The sequence below is a fragment of the Diorhabda sublineata genome, chromosome 1, assembly GCF_026230105.1.
Source record: "Diorhabda sublineata isolate icDioSubl1.1 chromosome 1, icDioSubl1.1, whole genome shotgun sequence".
Lineage (NCBI taxonomy): Eukaryota > Metazoa > Arthropoda > Insecta > Coleoptera > Chrysomelidae > Diorhabda > Diorhabda sublineata.
The window spans coordinates 7,566,877-7,586,867 of record NC_079474.1 but is presented as its reverse complement, the minus strand read 5'-3'; the positions used below and the strand labels follow the sequence as shown (position 1 = coordinate 7,586,867).

The following is a 19,991-nucleotide window of genomic DNA, read 5'->3' as shown; positions in this document are numbered from 1 at the left end:
TAGGTTGGGCTTACGATAAGGATATCAAGTTTGTTTTAAGAGCTTTTCACTTCGACAGCCTCCAAGAAATTTTCGTAAACTCATATCCTACGTATAAAATATATCCAGACTTTGTAAGTTTCTTAATACTAATACTATAATAATAACATAGACTTGAGCATATGAAAAATAAATTATTGATTCATATTTTTAAATTTATAATATTAAAATCATTGTGTAAAAAGATTTTAGAGAACTTACCTAATTTTCCTCTCCTTTTTATGAGTTGGTCCGGTTTGACGACTAATTTTTCGGTTTTTAACCATGGATTATTAGCTATTAATTCCGAAAATTTAGTATCTTCATTTACAGATGCAAATCTGCATTGTGCGGCAGCCGTATTACCACCAAGATTTTTGTTAATTAGTTGTTTTCCAGTTGCTTCTCGTATTGCTTTCGCCGACATGTTTTAAATCTGAAATATAGAAAAAATTATTACAATAATAGAATTTAAGTGTATTATCTAAGTAACCAGAATTTTTGGAAAGATATTCGTTGGAAAAATTTATTCAGCAAAATGGAATTTATCAATTTTTGTGTACAAGAAAAAAATCAATTTTTAATTCCTCAATTTGTACAAAATTCATGAGTTTACAGACAGAAATCACATTTGACGTTTTTAAAAATTACTGGAATAAATCTTATGCTCAAATTAGGACCGTATCTTTTTTGAAGTAAATAGACGGTGTTGTAGATAATGAACAGGCTGGGATAATTGTTTTTTTCGGCAATATTTTTAAAAAAAAATGATTACTGCAAATTTTCTCTTTACATCGAAACAAATGTTACAACTGTTGAAGATGTACTATAATAACTGCATCAGTATTACTTTAGAATTTAGCACCTTAAATTTTATTATGTTGTACGAGAAGAATTTTACATCTGTTCACCCTCTGTTGGAGATCCTTTTAGCTTCATGCAATTTTCCCATATATGTTCAAAAGTTCGATATCCTTTTTATAATAAGATAAAGTTCCTTAAAATATCCATTAACTGCCACATCACCTCTTCATTGTTGGAAAATCTTTGACCATCGAGCCATTTTTTCCAGTCAAGGAACAGAAAACCATCCGAAGGGATTAAATGAGGCGAACAGGGTGTATGAGGTAGAAATACAAACTTATTGCTTGATTTTTTTCGCCATGACCTTGCCTGCAGTTGGAACCTTCTTTAAAGTCAGTTCTCCCTTTTCAGTCCATTGTATTGATTGTTCTTTTTTGGGTGTGAAGTGATGGACCTACGTTCCATCTATTATCATGCAACGGCAACGGCTTTATTTCTGTGAAACAATGCCAAACAATCGATGGAAGCATCTTCACGACGCTGTTTTTGTTCCATAGTGAACAAACGCGGCATCCATCTTGCGCACAACTTTCTCATGTATAATTTGTCAGTTAATATGTATTGTACCTCACTTTTTGAATGCCTACCATGTTTGCTAGCTCGCGCACTTTCAGTCGACGATCAGCCAGTACCACTTTGAGATGATTTTCTTCAACATTTCTGGAGTCGTCACCTTATTCGGTCAACCACTGCGATACTGTCTTCGCAGGTTGTATGGCCTCTACTATCCAATATTTTACTGTTGATAACGAAGAAGCAGTATCGCCCATAGTAGAATCTAGTTTAGCTTTTATATTGGTTGCAGTAAGAGCTTTCAAATAAAAATATTGTATCACATAACGGTGAGACCAATTTTCTCCATGTTTACAAATTCACTGAAAGCGTTTACTATTGATGGCTACCAAACAAATACCAAACGTCGTGGCGTCTTCAAACTTGAAACATATGGTGTATAGATTGTTTGTTTTTTAAGTAAGTATCGCTATCTCTATGTCAGGCCAGTTACTTCTGGAACGATTCTTGTAAATATAGTTTAGAAAACCAAAAATCAAGTGAAACATAAATATTGTTTAAAACAACTAACAAACACGCTTTTAACACACATTAAACTAAAAAATTGAGAATATTTTTTTTTAAATAAGCTTAAAACATTAATGAATGTTCCATATTTTCGTACATCGAACGCTCGACGCTTTTTTAACTAGTTTCATGTACTGATGCGTGTTTTTTAGTTTTTGCACAATATATTCATTGTATTGTGTACAAATATTATTACTTAATTAATAACTTGATATTTCTGCATCTATATAGATGCGTAAATGTCCGGAATCCACGGCCGACCGGTCGACCAATCACATACTTCGTATTTTTGGAACCCACGGTATACGCACGATCGTCAGAAGCTGTTTACCTTTCAGAAAGTCGGAAGTCGGACGTCTAATAGCTGCTAAATAAGTCATAATTTAATACGTCAAATATTAATTGCTGATACCTCGCATCATAAGTTTGTATACTTTAGAACTATAAGTTATGAGTTTGTATACTTTCTTTTTAAAATGAACTCAAATGGCAGTGAAAGGGATTATAATGACGAATCTCTCGTAAAAAAACCATAATCAAACATACACGTAACTTCTTTTTTTGAAAACATCCTCTTTTTACAATTTTACAAAACGTTATGAAAACTATACATCCTCGTCCTTGGAGTAGATACACTCAACGTTAAGAAGCTCACTAAATGACGAAATGAAAAATATTCGAAACATTTACTTCACAAGAGATAAATAAATTCATCTCAGAAGCTTCAAATGATGTGTATCTTGCAACAAAAGTAACAATTGAATATTAAGTAACATTAAAGAATTTTTTAAGGTTGGATTGATCATGGGCATAATGGATGCTTGTTATAATGAAATGCCCCTCATGAAATGGGACACATTCAAGATATTGTACAAGATCTCCCAATTACTATACCCAACACAACAAAAACTGTTGAAAATTTACTGTGACTGGAAATTTTTACAAAATATCCAAGAAGTAGGCCGACCTTCGTCCAACTAATGTGACAATACCTTAATTTTTCTTGAGGCCTTAACACGGCCAGTACACCATACATAAACTTTGTATTAATAAATTTGGATACAACTATTTAACTTAATAACTACTCTAAGTTGCAAATCTATACACCGGACATAGCTTCCATAGGTTTTCTGCCACCTTACTGGTTGATGCAGGGGACCGAAAGAGCACATTGGTAGTATAAGGTTACGTGGATGCCTATATAAGACAAGCAAAATGGATAAGGTAAATAAATTCTCCAGTCGGTAGAGAAAAATCCAAGAATTCCTAATAATATTCAACAAACATTATCAAATACTTAAATGTAATCAATGTTGATAACACCATCATTAGTAAATATACCTGCACTAATGTCACGATTAATTTTGTATAGTCGTAAAGAAAGTATAGTCCTCTACTTGCGTATAATAGTTACTTTTCTCTTGGATGATTACATTTTCATCATCGTGAATAATAGCTATCATTATACACTCGTTAGTCGGCAATAATAGTTATTTTTGCAACAAGTGCAGAAAGTAAGTGTTTATTGCACGCGACGTGAATTTGTCTAGCTGTTAATAAAAAAAAAAAAAATGTTTTATGTAGGTGTAGAAAAATAAAAAGCGTAATTTAAGAGCAAAATATTTAATAATTAACACTATCGGTTAACATTGAGAAAGTTACGAACTAGTAATTGGGAATAATTTAACTTTAAAAACATTATTTGTACCATTAATATTAAACGTAAATGTAGAATTTTTTGAAATTTTCAATATTAATATTTCTTAGTGAATTATTTTTTAATTCTATTTCTTGATTTGAGACTTTTCTAAATGTACTAGTACTTGATATCTGTAAATTGTAATTTTCTTCCGCTTGAAATATTTGTTTTGCAATATTGAGTTTGTTTGCAAGTGATTACTCTAAGCATCCTTCCGCTACTGTCGAAGATTTTCATCTGCCGTGTCGGCAGCAGCAAAGTGAATAGGGAATATATTTTTTTAAAATATGCAAGAAGCACTTTTTTTGTTAGATTTACAACTTTTTTATCGAAGCATCACTCTTTAAAACGATTATAACGAATTTCATATATTTTTCTTAATTTACTAGGTAATAAATTTAATAAAGCTGTTTTTGCTATTTCACTAATTCGGTAATTTTATTCTTTCACGGTCCCCTCGTTTTTTGGCTCTAGAAAATCGAAAAATCTCCGTTTTTACGGCGGATTAATGAAAAAAATTATGGGATTAAGAAAATTGACAAATTATATTGGTTACATGGCTTTTAATGTTCATGAAAATGCACTCATTCACGTATAATTGTTAATAACTTTTTTCCAAATAATCTTAGAAGTTGTTATATTTTTTTTCATAATCTGCAGAAAAAAACGAACAGATTGAAAAAAGTTACAATTAAAGATAATAAAAATTTCTCCTAAAATTAACCTTTTCTCACATATAATCGTTTGTACCTTTTTCATTAAGTGATCATTAAAGTTATATGAACAAAAATATTCTCAAAATCACTTATTGTACAATATTAAAAGTTAACTTTGATAAATTGAAAATTTTCAACATTAAAAAATAGTATCTTTCTTGACCGTTAAAGAAAAATGTGAACATTTGTTTTGAAGAGTTTTTAGCACACCCCCCCTTCCTAACCTAAACTACCCAACCAATATCGGTTTCCATTGTTTTTATTCCCATGTTTTTTCATAAGTCCACCGTAAAAAAAAGATTTAAAAAAAATTCATCGAAATCGGACGATTTTCGATTTTTTTGAGCCAAAAAATATGTAATAATGTGAATACGTAAATAGTATAAAACACAGAAGGCCATTCGCCATTATGCACTTGTGTCCAAATTAGGAACTCTTGCTGAAATGAAAAGCCTTCTTTCACTTGTATTTTAATATACTAGTAAACAACCACGTAGTATGATGATGATTATTTCCTCGTAACAATAAAATCCAATCTATTATAATTGAGTTGTCAAAAGAATATCGAATATAATTACCCAATTTGCAACAAATATAATGCAAAACAACAATATACAATATATAATAGAACTAAAATAATTGATTTTTTTTATGTTTAACAAACATTGTAAACAAAACAATATTTTTTGTGTTTTATAATAGCAAGTTCAGACGATTCTGACTAACATGATTATTTATAAAGATCTTTGGAATTAAAATATTTTTTCTTCTGTTTTATTTGCAAAGAATTTATTTTACTTTATGGTTTTTGTTTGGAAATTTCTCTACCCCATCGACTTTAGAAAAGTTAGAGATAGGTATAGGGAGCAGTAATGTATAATTTTATGAAACTGAATGTAATTGTCAATGAGTCCTCTCAAATAAAAACAACGTATTTTTACAAAATACTGCTTCTTTATGTTTTGGAATGATGTATTTTAAAGTCTAGTAAATTATATAAAAAATAGCTGATAAGAAATTTCTGTATTGTTACGAACTACTCCACTGACGTAGATTGTGTAGCCGTGAAAAAGTACTTCTATAGTATTCGTATTTTGTATTCAATTAACCGAATATCTAGTTTTTTGGACACAAAGAGAATAAATGCACAAAGGTCAACACTAATACCGCGTAGGCCCTCTTCTACCTCTTATCATTGCATTCAAGCCTCGCAGCATGTTTGATATAAAATTTTCAACAAAAGCTTCTCCCATTTTTCAATAGCGACCTCTACGAGTTGGTTGTGATTAGAAACAGGGAGACTGACTTCGAATCCTCTTTTTGGGATAGTTCCATCGGTGTTCTATAGAATTCATTTCCAGACTGTTAGGTGGCCACTCCAATAAAGGTTTATTGAGTTATTATATTACTAAGTAGCCAATAACCTGTCTAGCCACGTGGGGACGAGCGTTTTCTTGCATGAATAAAAAATTAGTGGCAACAAACGGAGCAAAAGGCATTACATGTTCGATAATAATGTTGTCTAATCAAAATTGGGCATTCATAGACCTCGTAAGTATAGGAACCAATTCCGTACGTAAGAAAATTCCTCCCTCAAACTCCATCTGTAGCTTTAAGACTAACTCAAGTTTCATCAGAGAACATATCCCGTAGTTTTGCAAAATTTAATCTCTGAATTTTTTGATTTCTGGTTAGCAAGGGTTTTTGGCTGGTCTTCTGTAATAACCAAATAATTTGCGGTATTTTTGAAATTTGACACTTGACACAACTCTCATTGAAGTTTGTTCAAATTGATTCTGGTGTGCTGAGTTCATGGTTTTCGTGCATCAAGTTCTAAATACGAGGGCTCATACTTAAGTTTTGAGATATGGCAACACTGATGTGAATATGTCAAATCTGACAATGCTATAATAAAATTTGAGATTTTTGACAGTGAACGTACTCAGAACGTGTTGTCATACGAGTGCTACGTTTACAGTTTACTTGAAACATTCATCTTGAACAAAAAATGGAATTGAATCGTATTTTCTATGACTTTCGACGTGGGTTAGACCAATAGCAGTGTGCCGATAATCCAATTTTGACTTTTGATGATGAGCCAACCTCTCGAGCGACCGTATTTCGCTGATTTTCCGAATTTAATCGTGGTCGCACTTCGTTACAGAATGAATTTCATAAAGGTTGTCTGAAATTGTTTATTTTATCGGAAAACAACGAGACTGTGTGAAAACGGATACTGCAAGATCTTCATGTGACGTACCGTGAGATAGAGGCATAATTAGGCATTAGTTCCACTCGCATACATTCAATATTGCATGAGCATCGCAGTCCTTCAAAAGACGTCTTTGGAATCGTGATAGGCGACAAATGAGGAATCTGTGCATATGAATACGAAATTTAAAAACCAACGACTGTATGGGTCTTTCAAAACTTAGTTGTTTGCACGTGAAGTAATTCAAAGAAAACGGTCGACTGTTTTTTCGGAATAACTGCACATATCGCCACCGTTCCATTAGAGCAACGTAGAACGATCAATTCTGAATGGTACTCCAGTATTTGTTTCCTAGATGTTTTCGAAAAAATAAGAAAAAATCAATCGAAGAAGACGAATCATTCAAACAAAAACATTATTGATTAGTCAAAGCATCGAATTGATGGGCTATCCGCCGTACAGTTCCTTTTTTTGGCACCCAATGGTTTCTTCTTATTCCCGCATGTTTTGGAGGTACTTCTATCGGAATTGAAAAAATTCTTCGACAATTGTTTCCAACGCATGCAAAAGTGCATTGATCTCAATGGAGAATATTTTGGAAAACATTTACACGGTCATTTGTGAATGGTACACCAGCATTTGTTTCCCAGAAATGTTCGAGAAAATCTGAGAAAGCAGTCAGTCGTAGAAGACGAGTCATTCTCCACCACTATAATGCGAGCTCACACATATCAGTTCAAACAAAACCGTTTTTGAACGGTCAACATAGCATATTGATGGATCATCCGCCGTACAATCCTTGTTTAGCATCCAATGTTTTCCCGCAGATCGAAAATAAATTGTGAGGTCAACGTTTTTATAGACCCGAAGAAGCGGTAGATGCGTTCAAATCACATGTTTTGGAGGTACCTCAATCGAAATGGAAAGAATGCTTCGAAAATTGGTTCAAACGTCTGATCAACAGTGGGAGATCAACTAGGCATAGAAATTAACGTAATAAAAACCAAAGTAATGGCTATAACAAGAAATCCAAGCCCAAAACTAAACATAAACTGACACTGCAATATAGAAAATTGAGAAATTTAAATACATTGGCAGCTGCATAACGATAAATGTAGACCACGACGTCGAAGTAAATTCGCGTATAGAACAAGCTAGGGCCATATTCCTAAAGGTGAGAAACCTATTATGTAACGCAACCTTGAGCTTAAACTTGGTAGACTACTGAAAATATCATGGACTCAACATATACCTAACGATGAAGTGCTTAGACGTATAGGAAAGGAAAGGGAGTTACTTACAACAATAAAAAAAAGGAAGACCACTTATTTGGACCACATATACCGTAACAACAAATATGATATAGTGAAATTAATAATAGAAGGAAAAATCAAAGGAAAACGTTCAAAATGTTAAACATTCGCGATTGGACTTGTATGAACACATCATCTTTAATTTGCACCACTCAGGACTGAAATAAGTATGCCGAAATTTCCGCCAACTTTCATTAAATGGAGATGGCACCTGAAGAAAAAGAAGAAGAAGAAGAAGATTCAAACGCATGCAAAAGTGTATATTGATCTAATGGAGAATATTTTGAAAAACAATAAAGCCATTGCCAATTATAAATCTTTGTTTTCATTTCTCTATCTCTAAACTTAAGTAGCAACTCTTTTATTATCAATTTTGAACTACATAATCCTCTTGGCTCATCTATATGACCCCCTTTAAAATTACCAGATGTTTAAGAAAATTAATTTGGGAAAACGTACGTAAGGCCCCTTTTACCTAAATAGTGGCATGAGAAATATTATTATCCAGTCTAGTTGATTCCAATATATGAAACGTTCTATCAATTAGAAAGGAGTTTAATTTCAACCCAAATCAAATGAAATTGTAATAAATTTAGAACGGTATTTAACCTAACTTACACCCTAGTGATTTTTGGGACAAGTGAGGAGGTATGGAACATTGTCCCAATCCTAAAATTTGACACTAGTAAAGTACTTGATATACTTTTAAGTTTTTTTTTCTTTCTGTGTAGCTATTATAGAATTTTAAAAATTTCGGCGAATACGGCGCCTTTAATCTTATTTTTATAAATGGCAGAAGCGCTTTTTATTATAGCAAGCGGTGTATTTGCAGTCTTTTTTTAAATAATTTCTAGGAAAGTCTATTTATTTATTTCTTTTGTTTCTAGAACTTTGTAGAATTCTATTTGTGGCATATAAATAAGTTCATGTAGTGCAGTTCAGTTTTAAATAAATAGTCGTAGTGAGAAGAACGAATTAGTAAAAGTAAACGTAGAAATTATTTAAGTGACATTTATGAGTAAATTATTAGAAGTTAAGTGTATTGTATAGTGTGTAAATAAATTAACAACGTAAGAGATAGTGTTTATTAATTCATCGCACGAAAAGTGTGTAAATAAGTACGAAAAACGTTACAATATATATTGTTTCCGAAATAGCAGCTAAAATTAAAATAAAATGTGAAAGTAAAAGGAAAAATAAAACACTTTAGTAAGAGACCCAATATTTTTTAAATGATTCTAAATTTGAATCAAGATTCAACAGTTAACATATTCACAATCATTAATGAAACACTTACTTGTACTATTGAATGTAATATTTAAATATATCACAAAACGTTGCCTTCCGAATACTTGATTACACCTTTGAATAAGTAAAAGGAAAACTTTCACAGCTCAAGAACGATATAAATACGATAACGATTAGCGGAACGAAAACGTACAAACCTCGTCTACCGAGATCCACTTTCTAACTGTCACTATCGCGAGAAATACTACACGTACGAAATTTAATTTCTCCCATAATTAAATTCCCGCTACGTATATATGATGTTGTACATACGTCCAATGAATCGCGTGTTTTTCTGGTTAACTACAGTCACAAAATAAAACGTCGTTGCCAACTTTTAACATATGTAAGAAACGATGCGAAACTATTTTATCTAATGCTTTAATATTTGGAGCTTTTTATATAAATTGAACAAATTTAAATTAGGTCACTTTAGGCCGCATTATATAAGTAATAGTCATGGCGAGAATGTGGAGAAAATGACAAACACGTAAAGTCAAGGAAAATAAAAAAACTATACAAGGTGTCCCACGACGAGTTAAAACTACCTGTATATGGCAAAATACTTTTAGTAAAATCATGAAAATTTTTACAATTGGGTTTTTGGATACGATCTTTTTTACTAAAATATTTTCAAAGATGGCCGACTTCCGGTATATATATTAAAATAGGGAAAACCGGGTGATTCTATTTAAAAAAAATGTAGAAATTCGATATTTATGAAGTAAAATTTTTTTTACACACCCTGTATAAAATTAAAAACGTTTCAACATAGATTCAAATACGTCTGACCTTGCTAAAAGCAACCGAACAGACATCATTTTCATATCTTTGAGTGTATCTTCGTAAAAAAATAATTTATAAGGGTCTGCACGGGTCAAATTTTTTACAAAAAAATTAATAACTCAAAGAGTATGCATTTTTGGAAAAAAGTTTTTAGTTCTATTCGACATAGTCAATAGAAATGAATTACAGAATATCCTAGAATACAGAGAAATGGGAGAAAAGCAGACAATGTCCGCCAATTTTGCTATTTTAATTTTATATTTTCGAACCAAATTACTTTATTAATAATCGCAAAGCAATTAAATAATCACGAAATTTCATCATTTTGACAAACATCCATTTTTTACTATTTCAGTATCTCATAATATCGCCACAATTTGTCAACTTCCAAGAAATATGACTTTCAATATTTAGACTGTTGTATTTGATCGTTCAACCTTCAAAATACGTATCTGAAATATGGTAAAAAATAAATGATCATGGTAGAAAGGTGATGATAACCTTTAGTAGGTCATATAATACATTTCTACGACAAAAAATGTATTCTTTATTGGCAAATTGCATTATATCAAGAAATATCACTAACTTAATTGATGATAGAAGGTCATGATTAAGTTAATATTAATTTCAATCAACTTGACCGATTGTTACATTATACAATGGGGACTTAAAATTCATTTACTATGTAGGTAATTATTTATGTAATCTATTTCGGTCGCTTCCTGGACTTACACGTCAAAATTTACAATATAGAGAGCTTCTAATTATTTGGTTTTTCACTATTAAAGAAGCTAAAAACAAAAAATTATTACTTAAAACGAATTTTTTAAGGTCCACAAATAAAAATAGTTGTGAGTGAGAAAGTTTCGCGAACAAAATAAAATCACTTTAACACAGATGTCATAATACAATATTTTTCGTATAACTATTCTATATGTTTAGGTCGTAGATACACGCTAGTTACGGTAAAGTATACAGGGCTCGAATTTACATCGCTCATTGTTAATGGTAAAACTTCTTGTCATATGATTTTTTGCATCTCGCAAAAACACAACAAAAAAACGCCCATATCGTTTGAACTAATCAAATTAAATCATCTCTACGACATTCGCCAAAGATCCAAACACCAAAATCACTTTTACCAGTAGATATTGTTCATCTGAAGCTTCGCATAAAAATGTGGTTAGTTGTTCTATATAGCTAAACAATTTTTTAGCATTGAAAACCGTCTCCATATCGTGGAATTTTTTATAGAAAACATCGATAGCAACATTTGTCAGATTTTAGTCGATTGGGCAACAGTGCTGTACAAGAGCAAGCTTATAACAACAATGCCAACTCAATAAAACCCTACTTGAATATTGACGAAGAACAATGTAATCAAATTATTATAGTTCTTCCAATATCAATTGCAGAAGACAGTTATGTGAAAAACAATCAATATTTTATAAATAAGTACGGCATCTTAACAAATTAAGAAATGAAAAATAATGTTTACTCTCCGTATAAAATTCACTAAAAATCTAACAAACCATCAGTTCACGTGGACTCATCATCCTCACTGTTTACCAATGAAAACATCGAATCGTAAACATAAATGTATTTCTATTGGCCGAAGCTGTATGTCGTAGGTCAATAGACAAGTTGGGATTTTAGCTAAAATCCCAGGATAATAGGCATCAGGTATAGAAACTAAGACGTCTGGGTCATCACCTCACCTTACTAATTGTTCTATTGTTAATTGCACCTTTAAATAAATTTTTTTGCTCTGTATTTTTTCTATAATTAGAAAAAAAATTTATCTGATTAACTCTCGAAGATAAATAAAATGAAAACTTTCTCAAGCTTGTTGCTAACGAAATCTGTTATAAATTTTTTTCGAACAATTATAAATATCTTTGGGTTATTGATACTGAAAATAAAATGTTCTAAATTTATTTCTTATTCTTTTTTGCGTTGTTTCCAGATAAGTATAATACAAAATATTGTTCATTACACGTTCCGAAATGGATTTTCTCTGCTTAGCCTCACACGAGAATTTGTCACGCGCGCATGGAAAAGCCATAGTTCGAGACTCCTTTCAACACTATTCCATTGAAAATGACATATTCCATATAGTTTTCTCTTATTAAAAAATTTAAATTGTACACAATCTGGTGAAAACTAGTGAGTAAGGTAGGGCATCCTCGCCCTACTTTTCCTGGTGCGTAATGTATAACAAGTGTTGAAAATGAAAAATTTCACACGAATTTGCAAAATTGAGACACGAGTCGCAGATAAATGTTGTCCCGCATACCAGGGACGAAAAGCGAACTTATCATCCCGGAGGGAGAAAAATATTATTTTTATACAATATTTCAAGTGAGGTATTGACACTTTTCTTTGACAGGTACTATAGTTTGTGGAAATATTGAAATAACTTAAAACAGTCTCAAATTCTATAGAATTTTTTAAAGCTAAGAAAATTTTGAAGGTAAATAATTATATGAGGATATATTGAAAAATTCTTAGGCTACTATAGAACCGAACAAAATTTCAATGTCAAAATATTTTATTACTCAACATATTATCCTCTTAGCTGGACCTCCACAGCTTTTATTGCATCCTCGTTGGAAGAAAACTTACGGCCTTTTAAACTTTTTTTCAGTTGAGGATAGAGATGATAGTCGGATGGAGCCAAATCTGGTGAATTAGAGGGGTGTTCTAGTAAGTCAAACCCTAAATCACGAATTTTTTGCTTGGCGACATGAGATTTGCGTCCAGGGGCGTTGTCCTGCAAAAACAAAATACCTTTGCACACTAATGTTGTCGCACAAATCAACAGCCTCAATAAACTCGGCTACACCCAAATCCGTAGGCAGCAACAAATCACGACCATCAATAACGATCTTGAAACTATTCTTGAGTGGGGTGGAAGCAATCTGATTGAGTTTAATGCAGAAAAGGCACAGGTTGCTATTTTTACAAAGAAAACTGGCACTGCAGTTCAGTATTTGGTCCTATATGGACAGACAGCTTCACAAAAACGTGGAACCCTCGTTAAGACCAAAAAGCTATATACTCTACAACAGCAAGACCCAGATTCGTCCATCTTTGGAATATTGTTCGCACATTTGGATGCTTGACTCAATATAGAAGAGAGCAGTTCGAGTTATAGGTGATCCCGAGTTGACCAGAAACTTGGATAGCTTTTTACATCTTTTCCGAGCACTACAACCTCCAGAAGTTCAACATCAATATCCACGTGCATCTCCACACGGCATGCACAGAATTACTCTAGTATAAAAGGGTTTACCCTCTTGTGCTTGCTTTTTACATAAAATTTTAATAGTAATTAAACATGTGTTGTATTCAATTTTTGAGTAATTTTCTCTTCAGATCGAAAAAAAATTATTTTAAGCGAAAATGAGAAATAGAAAGGAATAAATAAACATCGTCGCTGGATTATAAGAACAAATTTCTGATCAAAAATTCAACAATCGCCAACGAGTTCACTGATATAATCATGGTTTTCTTTTTCTTTTTCCAAAACTCGAATTACTACTTTGATAAACTCGTTTTAGTACATGAATAAAAGAGAATTCAATGTTCATACATCGAGATGATTTAGTATCATATGACCAATAGATATCGTTCGCTTTCTAAGAATAAACAAAAGGATGACAAGAAATCTTAGACTAGTAAAGTTAGAGGGAACGGACAAAAGTTTATAGTTGATTTTTTTTATCGCTTCGGATTATGAGAGTTAGCATTTTTTTAAATTGCTTGATTTCTCGGAATCATAACTAATCAGACGTTGTTCTCAGAGAAACAGAGAGAGAAATGTTTTATTGTCAAAATTTGTAGACAAAAGCTTCTAAAAACTAAAAAACAAACATGAAAATAACTAAATGAAGATACATAAAATAAAATTTCAATAAAGAGAAGAAAACCACAATGATTTACAAAATTATAAGTAATTGTAATAGGAAATAATCAGTATATAAGTCAATAGCAAAATTAAATCACTATGCAGGATGCCCGGAATTGAATATGATTAGAAGAGAAGTCGTTTACAGGGTAGAAGGCACTTTCCAGTAAATATGCCCTCACATTATTGAGGAATGCGGGAAAAGATGATATCGATTTTATTTCAATTGGCAAGTGATTTTGCATTTTTTTTTCTGAACGTGGCGTTGGTAGGTGCTCCGTGTTCCTAAATGAATAGCCATGCAACGACCTTTCTAAAAGTGGAGAAGCGTGTTTTCGAATTAGGCAAACAGATTCAAAGATGAATAAGGAAGGAAGAGTCAGATTTTTTAATCTTCTTAAGAAATCTCTTCAGTGAGCCCTGCTGTTTAGTCCGAGTAAATATCTAACAGCTCTCTTTTGTAGTTTGAAGATTCGCTCAAATTGAGTCGCACCACACGTACCACCCAGAAGGGAAGGGCATATCAGAGATGCGATTCAATAAGGGCATAATAAACTGTTAAGGAGGTGGATAAGTTCAGTTCTTTGGAAACTGATCTCAGCGCAAAACAGGAGGAACTTAATTCTTTAAATAATGCCGCAATTTGTAAATCCCATTTCAAGGCATTGTCCTCAATAAGCACAGATTGAACGACGTTAATAGTGGTGTTATTTAATAAAAAAGCAACAATATATTCTTAGATAAAAATTTAGTTTTGGAAACGTTGAGATAGAGAAGGTTAAAATCGCACCATGTTTTAAGGGTGATTAGGTCACTAGATATGGTCATATGAAGTGCCGTGGATTGCATCGTTTATAAACAGAAGAAACAAAATAGGGCCTAGTACTGAGCCTTGGGGCACTTCACATTCTATTGGCTTGCAAGAAGACATCGTTGTATCAACCTTACAGTTTATTCGTTTTTTGTTATATACAAAGATAAAGATAAAGAATACGATATTACCTCATATTTTATGAAAATTTTCGTTTTTTAATCTCATTTTGACAAAAATTAGAGCACTGCATAATAGAAAAGTTCGTAGGTTAGCATAGAAAAATAGTTATTTACGATACAAGTGTTAAAAGTAAGATTTTATTTTGTGGGTGGAGATGATTAAAAAATGAGAGTAGTGATTTTTTTAACTCCTCGAACAAACTGAAATCACTTTGAACACGTACATCATATATAATTTTTTATAAAACTGTTCTTCAAAATCTACATTGTTAAGAGGTTTATTAGTTAGGAGTCGTTGATGTGCGATGTGGCTTATTCAATAAAATTTCTTTCGACAGAGGTTTCAAACCTCCAATCTCCATGTTGGAAATTAAGCGCTTCGATAACCATACCAACTACACCGTTAAGGCTCAATACAACAAGTTTCGACGAGGTATAGCAGCTAAGCCATTATACGAGAGTATAACTAGTAACGAGTATAAATTATATTTTTTAAGAATTTTTTAAATAATTAGATATTGTCATGACCACATTCAAATATCTATTTAAATTAGTGAAAAATCGAGATTTTTTGGTGTGCTTTTATTAATAATTTGCATTGAAACTGACCATGTGTGTGTCAAATTCGACGCCGACTCCGACGTTCTGTTACTACTGTTACTAATTAGTCGAAACGTCAATTTTTATCTATCTTTTAAAAATTAATAAAAAAAACTAATTTTGAAACAGAAAAGACCTAAAATCAAAAACATTCCGCCGTTGTTCGAAAGGGAAAACAACTACTTTCCTGGCTAATGCCTAGACGAAATCTGAAGAACGTAATGTAAATCGACCTTTTTGTCGATATTAACATCCCGAATGGCTCGCAATTGCAAAGAGAGGGTATAAATACTGACTAGTTTCGACGTTATTACGTCTCATCAGAGAAGTTTAACACTACTCGTTCAAGCTTGAGACCCGGACTATCTAGTATCTAGATTATTCGATTAGAATGAATTTTTTTGTGTGTATTCAAGTGAATTCGAGGATGGTTTAGATTCACTAGATTGGTAAGGTTGTCGAAGTGTTAATTATTGTAAGTAAAATTTTATTATTGTTATACATTTAAACATATTTCTTATATTGAACTTGACCATAATTTCAGGACCAGACGATGAATATATAAGTATTCGAAAACTCGGAAAATATATTAAAATTAGTCTACTTTGGTGTTTCATCTCCACGTTTCCAATAAGAAAACGCTCATAATATAGCTGGCAAAGATTATATATACGAGGATATAATGAGAAATTCTTAGCCTGCTATAGAACCAAACAAAATTTCAATGTCAATATATTTTATTCCTCAACATATTCTCCTCTTAATTGGATACATTTATATATCTCGATACAACACGATGATTATTATTTATTCACCGACAAAACTCCATACGGTTAGCGTAATCCTCTGGTTGTAGGTGCTGTACTCTCTGTACGTGATAAGGATATAAGCCTTGTGCGTGGAGTGTGTTTATCACCCTTTTTTGTGGAATTCCCAATTGGGTGGCAATTCTCCGTGAGCTATTAGTTGCATCTTCTTCTACTAGATGCAGAATATTTTTTACTTCTACCGAACCTTGTCGAATAGCGCGTTCAGATGATATGTTAGCACTGGGAAGCTTACCAGTATCGCACAATTTGTTAAAAAGTCTAATTTTTTTATCAGGATATCTTTTGTGTGGAAAACAGTAGCAGCTGTAGCATTTCCATTACAGAAACCATAAACAAACACCATATTTGCATATACTAAATTAGAATAAGTATCTGGCATTTTGCAACACTAACAATCACATAAATTCGAAATTAGACGTTCAGTTACTGTTCACTGAACACTGACAGTTCATCAAAACGTCAGAATTATCAAATGCCTTTGAGCCACGAACATGGCATACTTTGCTAAAATTCAGATATAAGTGGAAAGCTAGATGAAAATTTTTAATTACTTCATAACTTGAAAACAAATAAAAATCGGATAAGAACATATGAGTTGTTTTACATTATTTTCACGTGTATAATACACTCGTTATTACTGCAAGTAAACTGCTGAATCGACTTGAATGAATTTTTGTGTATGCATTTATGCATTCATTTCATTCATTTTGTGTATGTATTCAGTCAATGCATTTAATTTATTAGTACGCTGCGTTTTGATATTATATGTATCGCATTTACATTAATATTGATCGAATATATTCTGCAAGCAACATGTAGATAAATGAGAAGAAAACAAAAACAATGATTATAAGCAATAATAAAAAAGTATTTGAATTATACCTAAATGGAGCAAAAGTGAAAATATCTTCCTAGCAAAAAAAAAGATACTGAAAGAAATAAAAACAATTTTTTTAAAAAAGTAGCTACTCCTATACTCACTTTCGAAGCAGAAACATGGACCACAATGCAAGGACAAAAAACAGCCTGGAGATGAGATATCTAAGGAAAATAGAAGGACATGTTACAAAAATGGGAGAGGACAAAATGGCTAGAAGAGCGAACAAAGCAGGAACAGCAAAAAAAGGAAAGAGTAAGAAAAATATGGAATGAGGAAGTTAAGATAACAACTGAAAAAAGAAACATTGAATGATATGGAATAAAATAGAAAGGAATGAATAGAAAAGAATGGAGGAGACTTTGAAGGCCTGAAACTACAGCATAGCTATACTAGGCTAGCTAGTAAGGCATATGTGGATCTACGTATTTTGTAGGCAAAACAATGAGAGTCATGCACAAAATATCTTTTTACAAAATTGCAATTGTAGCTTTATGAAACACGTGTTTGATATAAAACTTAGAAATTTGGAAAAAAGGTCATCATTAACTTTTTGTTCATGTAATAGACCGCTGTTTATTTATCGAATTTGTTAATTTTCACTTCACAGGTGAACTGAAGCCCTTATATTTATTGGTTCAAAATACATGAAAATATAATGCAGAATTAATGCCTATGAAATATGTATACGAGAAAACATACCTAATTATAAAAGTTGAGATCACACGAATTGTTGAGTATTTCGCACATGAATAGTACTTCTAGGGTTACTTCAAAGATCAATGATGATACTATATTGAACTTTATTGAATTATTACTTCTTGTTACAAAGTATATTGTTAATTTACAAAAAATGTAGGCATAAATAAGTTTTGCCAGCTGATTGCTGTTTTAAAACAAAACTTCGATCTTTGCAAATCAGAGTTTTAATTAAAAAGCAGATGCAAACTTAGTAAAGGATGTGAAGAATGAAAAGTTTTCGCTATTGAAAGTGTTAATTATAGCAGATATAAATGGAGCACAAGAAAAACAGAGAATATACAAATAAACAACCATAGTAGTGATACAACCAAAATGTTTGAGACCTTATTTATCCACTTTCAATATAAAGATTGTTCTAATAAATTTTTATGTAAGTTGCACTAATAACAGCATTAATTATTTACAATAATTTTATTTAATACATTTAGTATTTATTCCATGACTGATGGTAACAAGTGGTTATATATTCGAAATATTACCAACTTTCACATGTATCCATTACTTTTTTCTCCTATTCATGTCCAAAATTAGAAAGTTAATTACAGTACAATAGGGTACGTGGTTAATGGTACTGATGCATATTATTGATATATTGTTCTGGTTTACTGTCTAAACTCGTTATTTTCAAGGTTATTATTTGAATAGTCGTTGTATATAAGAAAATACTACACATATAATGTATTTTGCATTTGCTAAATTTTAAATTACAATAACTCAAAGCTAACAAATGAATCAGATACACATTTGCACAAAATTAAATTATAGGTACATGTTTATACATCGTGATTGACATTATAAAATTAGCAACATTGTTTTCCAGTTATAACATAGCCAGATAGGTAAGTAATACTTTGAAAATTATATCTTAAGTTTTAAAATTTGGAAGTCGAATATTAGTCAAATCAATATTATTTTCTAAAAATATAGGATACACACTACATACAGTTTTTGAAATACGGCCATTCATATTATTAATGAATGGTTCTGAACAACTCAACTTTTTCTTCAAGTTTGCAACGTTTAGTTTTAATAACTAAGTTGGGTTGAATATTTAGCTTAATTTTGATTTATTATTTAATATCAACTACAAATATTTCATAAATATTTTTGTAGATCTAACAAACTGTTATTACCAACTAGAATTCGATAAGTTGATTCATCGCAGATTTAAAAAATTACCAAATTATTTTGTTTCAATTAATAATATGTATTTACATATGAATTTATACTAATTGCATCCAATTAACTCTTACATAAGATAATTCTTTGAAAGAAAACGAAAGTACAAGTATTAAATTAAGGTTGAATCAATAAAATTTTCATACAAAAGAATTAAAAAAAACCATTTACAACGTCACGGTATCAATTTAAACCGACATTACAATATAAATAACTACTCACCGATTTTAATAGAAATCAGCAGATGATTTGGAATTACAATTTTGATAACTTACTATTTTTCAAGTAAATGAAAACTAAAAGTTTAATTGCACTAATTTTCCAACCCTACAAATCTTAAACTTTTGAGTTTTGACATATCATGTTGACCTTTTTGACGTTGCAATAATAGTGTGTTATGAAATGGAAGGATCAAATGATAGTATTATGATTTACTAACATATTTATACATAGGATTATACAGAATAAAAAATTCACATGAAAACCATTTGCATATTAAAATTTTTTCAAATCATGGTACATACGAATATTAATTTTTTTTCTAGTTTTTTTATATTAAAATACTAGTGATATTCCAAAGTATAATATGTTGCCTATTCAGATATAAAAGAAAACATTTATAAGATGTTATATAGGAATAATTACACCTTAAATAAATTCTATTTCATTTAATGTATATCTATATTTTCATTTTAGTTATACTGAAACCATTTGCAACACATAATTTTGAACTGTTTTTTAAGTAGCCAAATGACTATGCACACCTGATTACACAGTCATAGTTTTAGTTGCCTAAGAACTCAACATCTGACTTTGACATAAGAAAATTGTAGTGTTGCCGATTATGAAAAATAGGTTTAAAATA

General features: G+C 31.3%; 1 protein-coding gene across 4 annotated transcripts in view; it reads right to left on the bottom strand.

Annotated features, from left to right (window-relative positions):
- LOC130442541 (ATP-citrate synthase) overlaps positions 1–19,650 on the bottom strand; it is a 52,629-nt gene extending 32,979 nt beyond the window's left edge. Inside the window, exons 1-2 of one of the 4 annotated variants that reach the window (XM_056776735.1) lie at positions 19,349–19,650; positions 241–454 (exon numbers count right to left, since the gene is read on the bottom strand). In XM_056776735.1, the coding sequence (XP_056632713.1) occupies positions 241–445 (205 nt within the window). In that variant the 5' untranslated portion in view covers positions 446–454; positions 19,349–19,650. Of the gene's footprint in view, positions 1–240; positions 455–9,199; positions 9,507–19,348 lie in introns of those variants that run through there. The other 3 variants (XM_056776745.1, XM_056776754.1, XM_056776726.1) reach the window with 3 other exon arrangements.
- Positions 19,651–19,991: the final 341 nt, after the last annotated feature.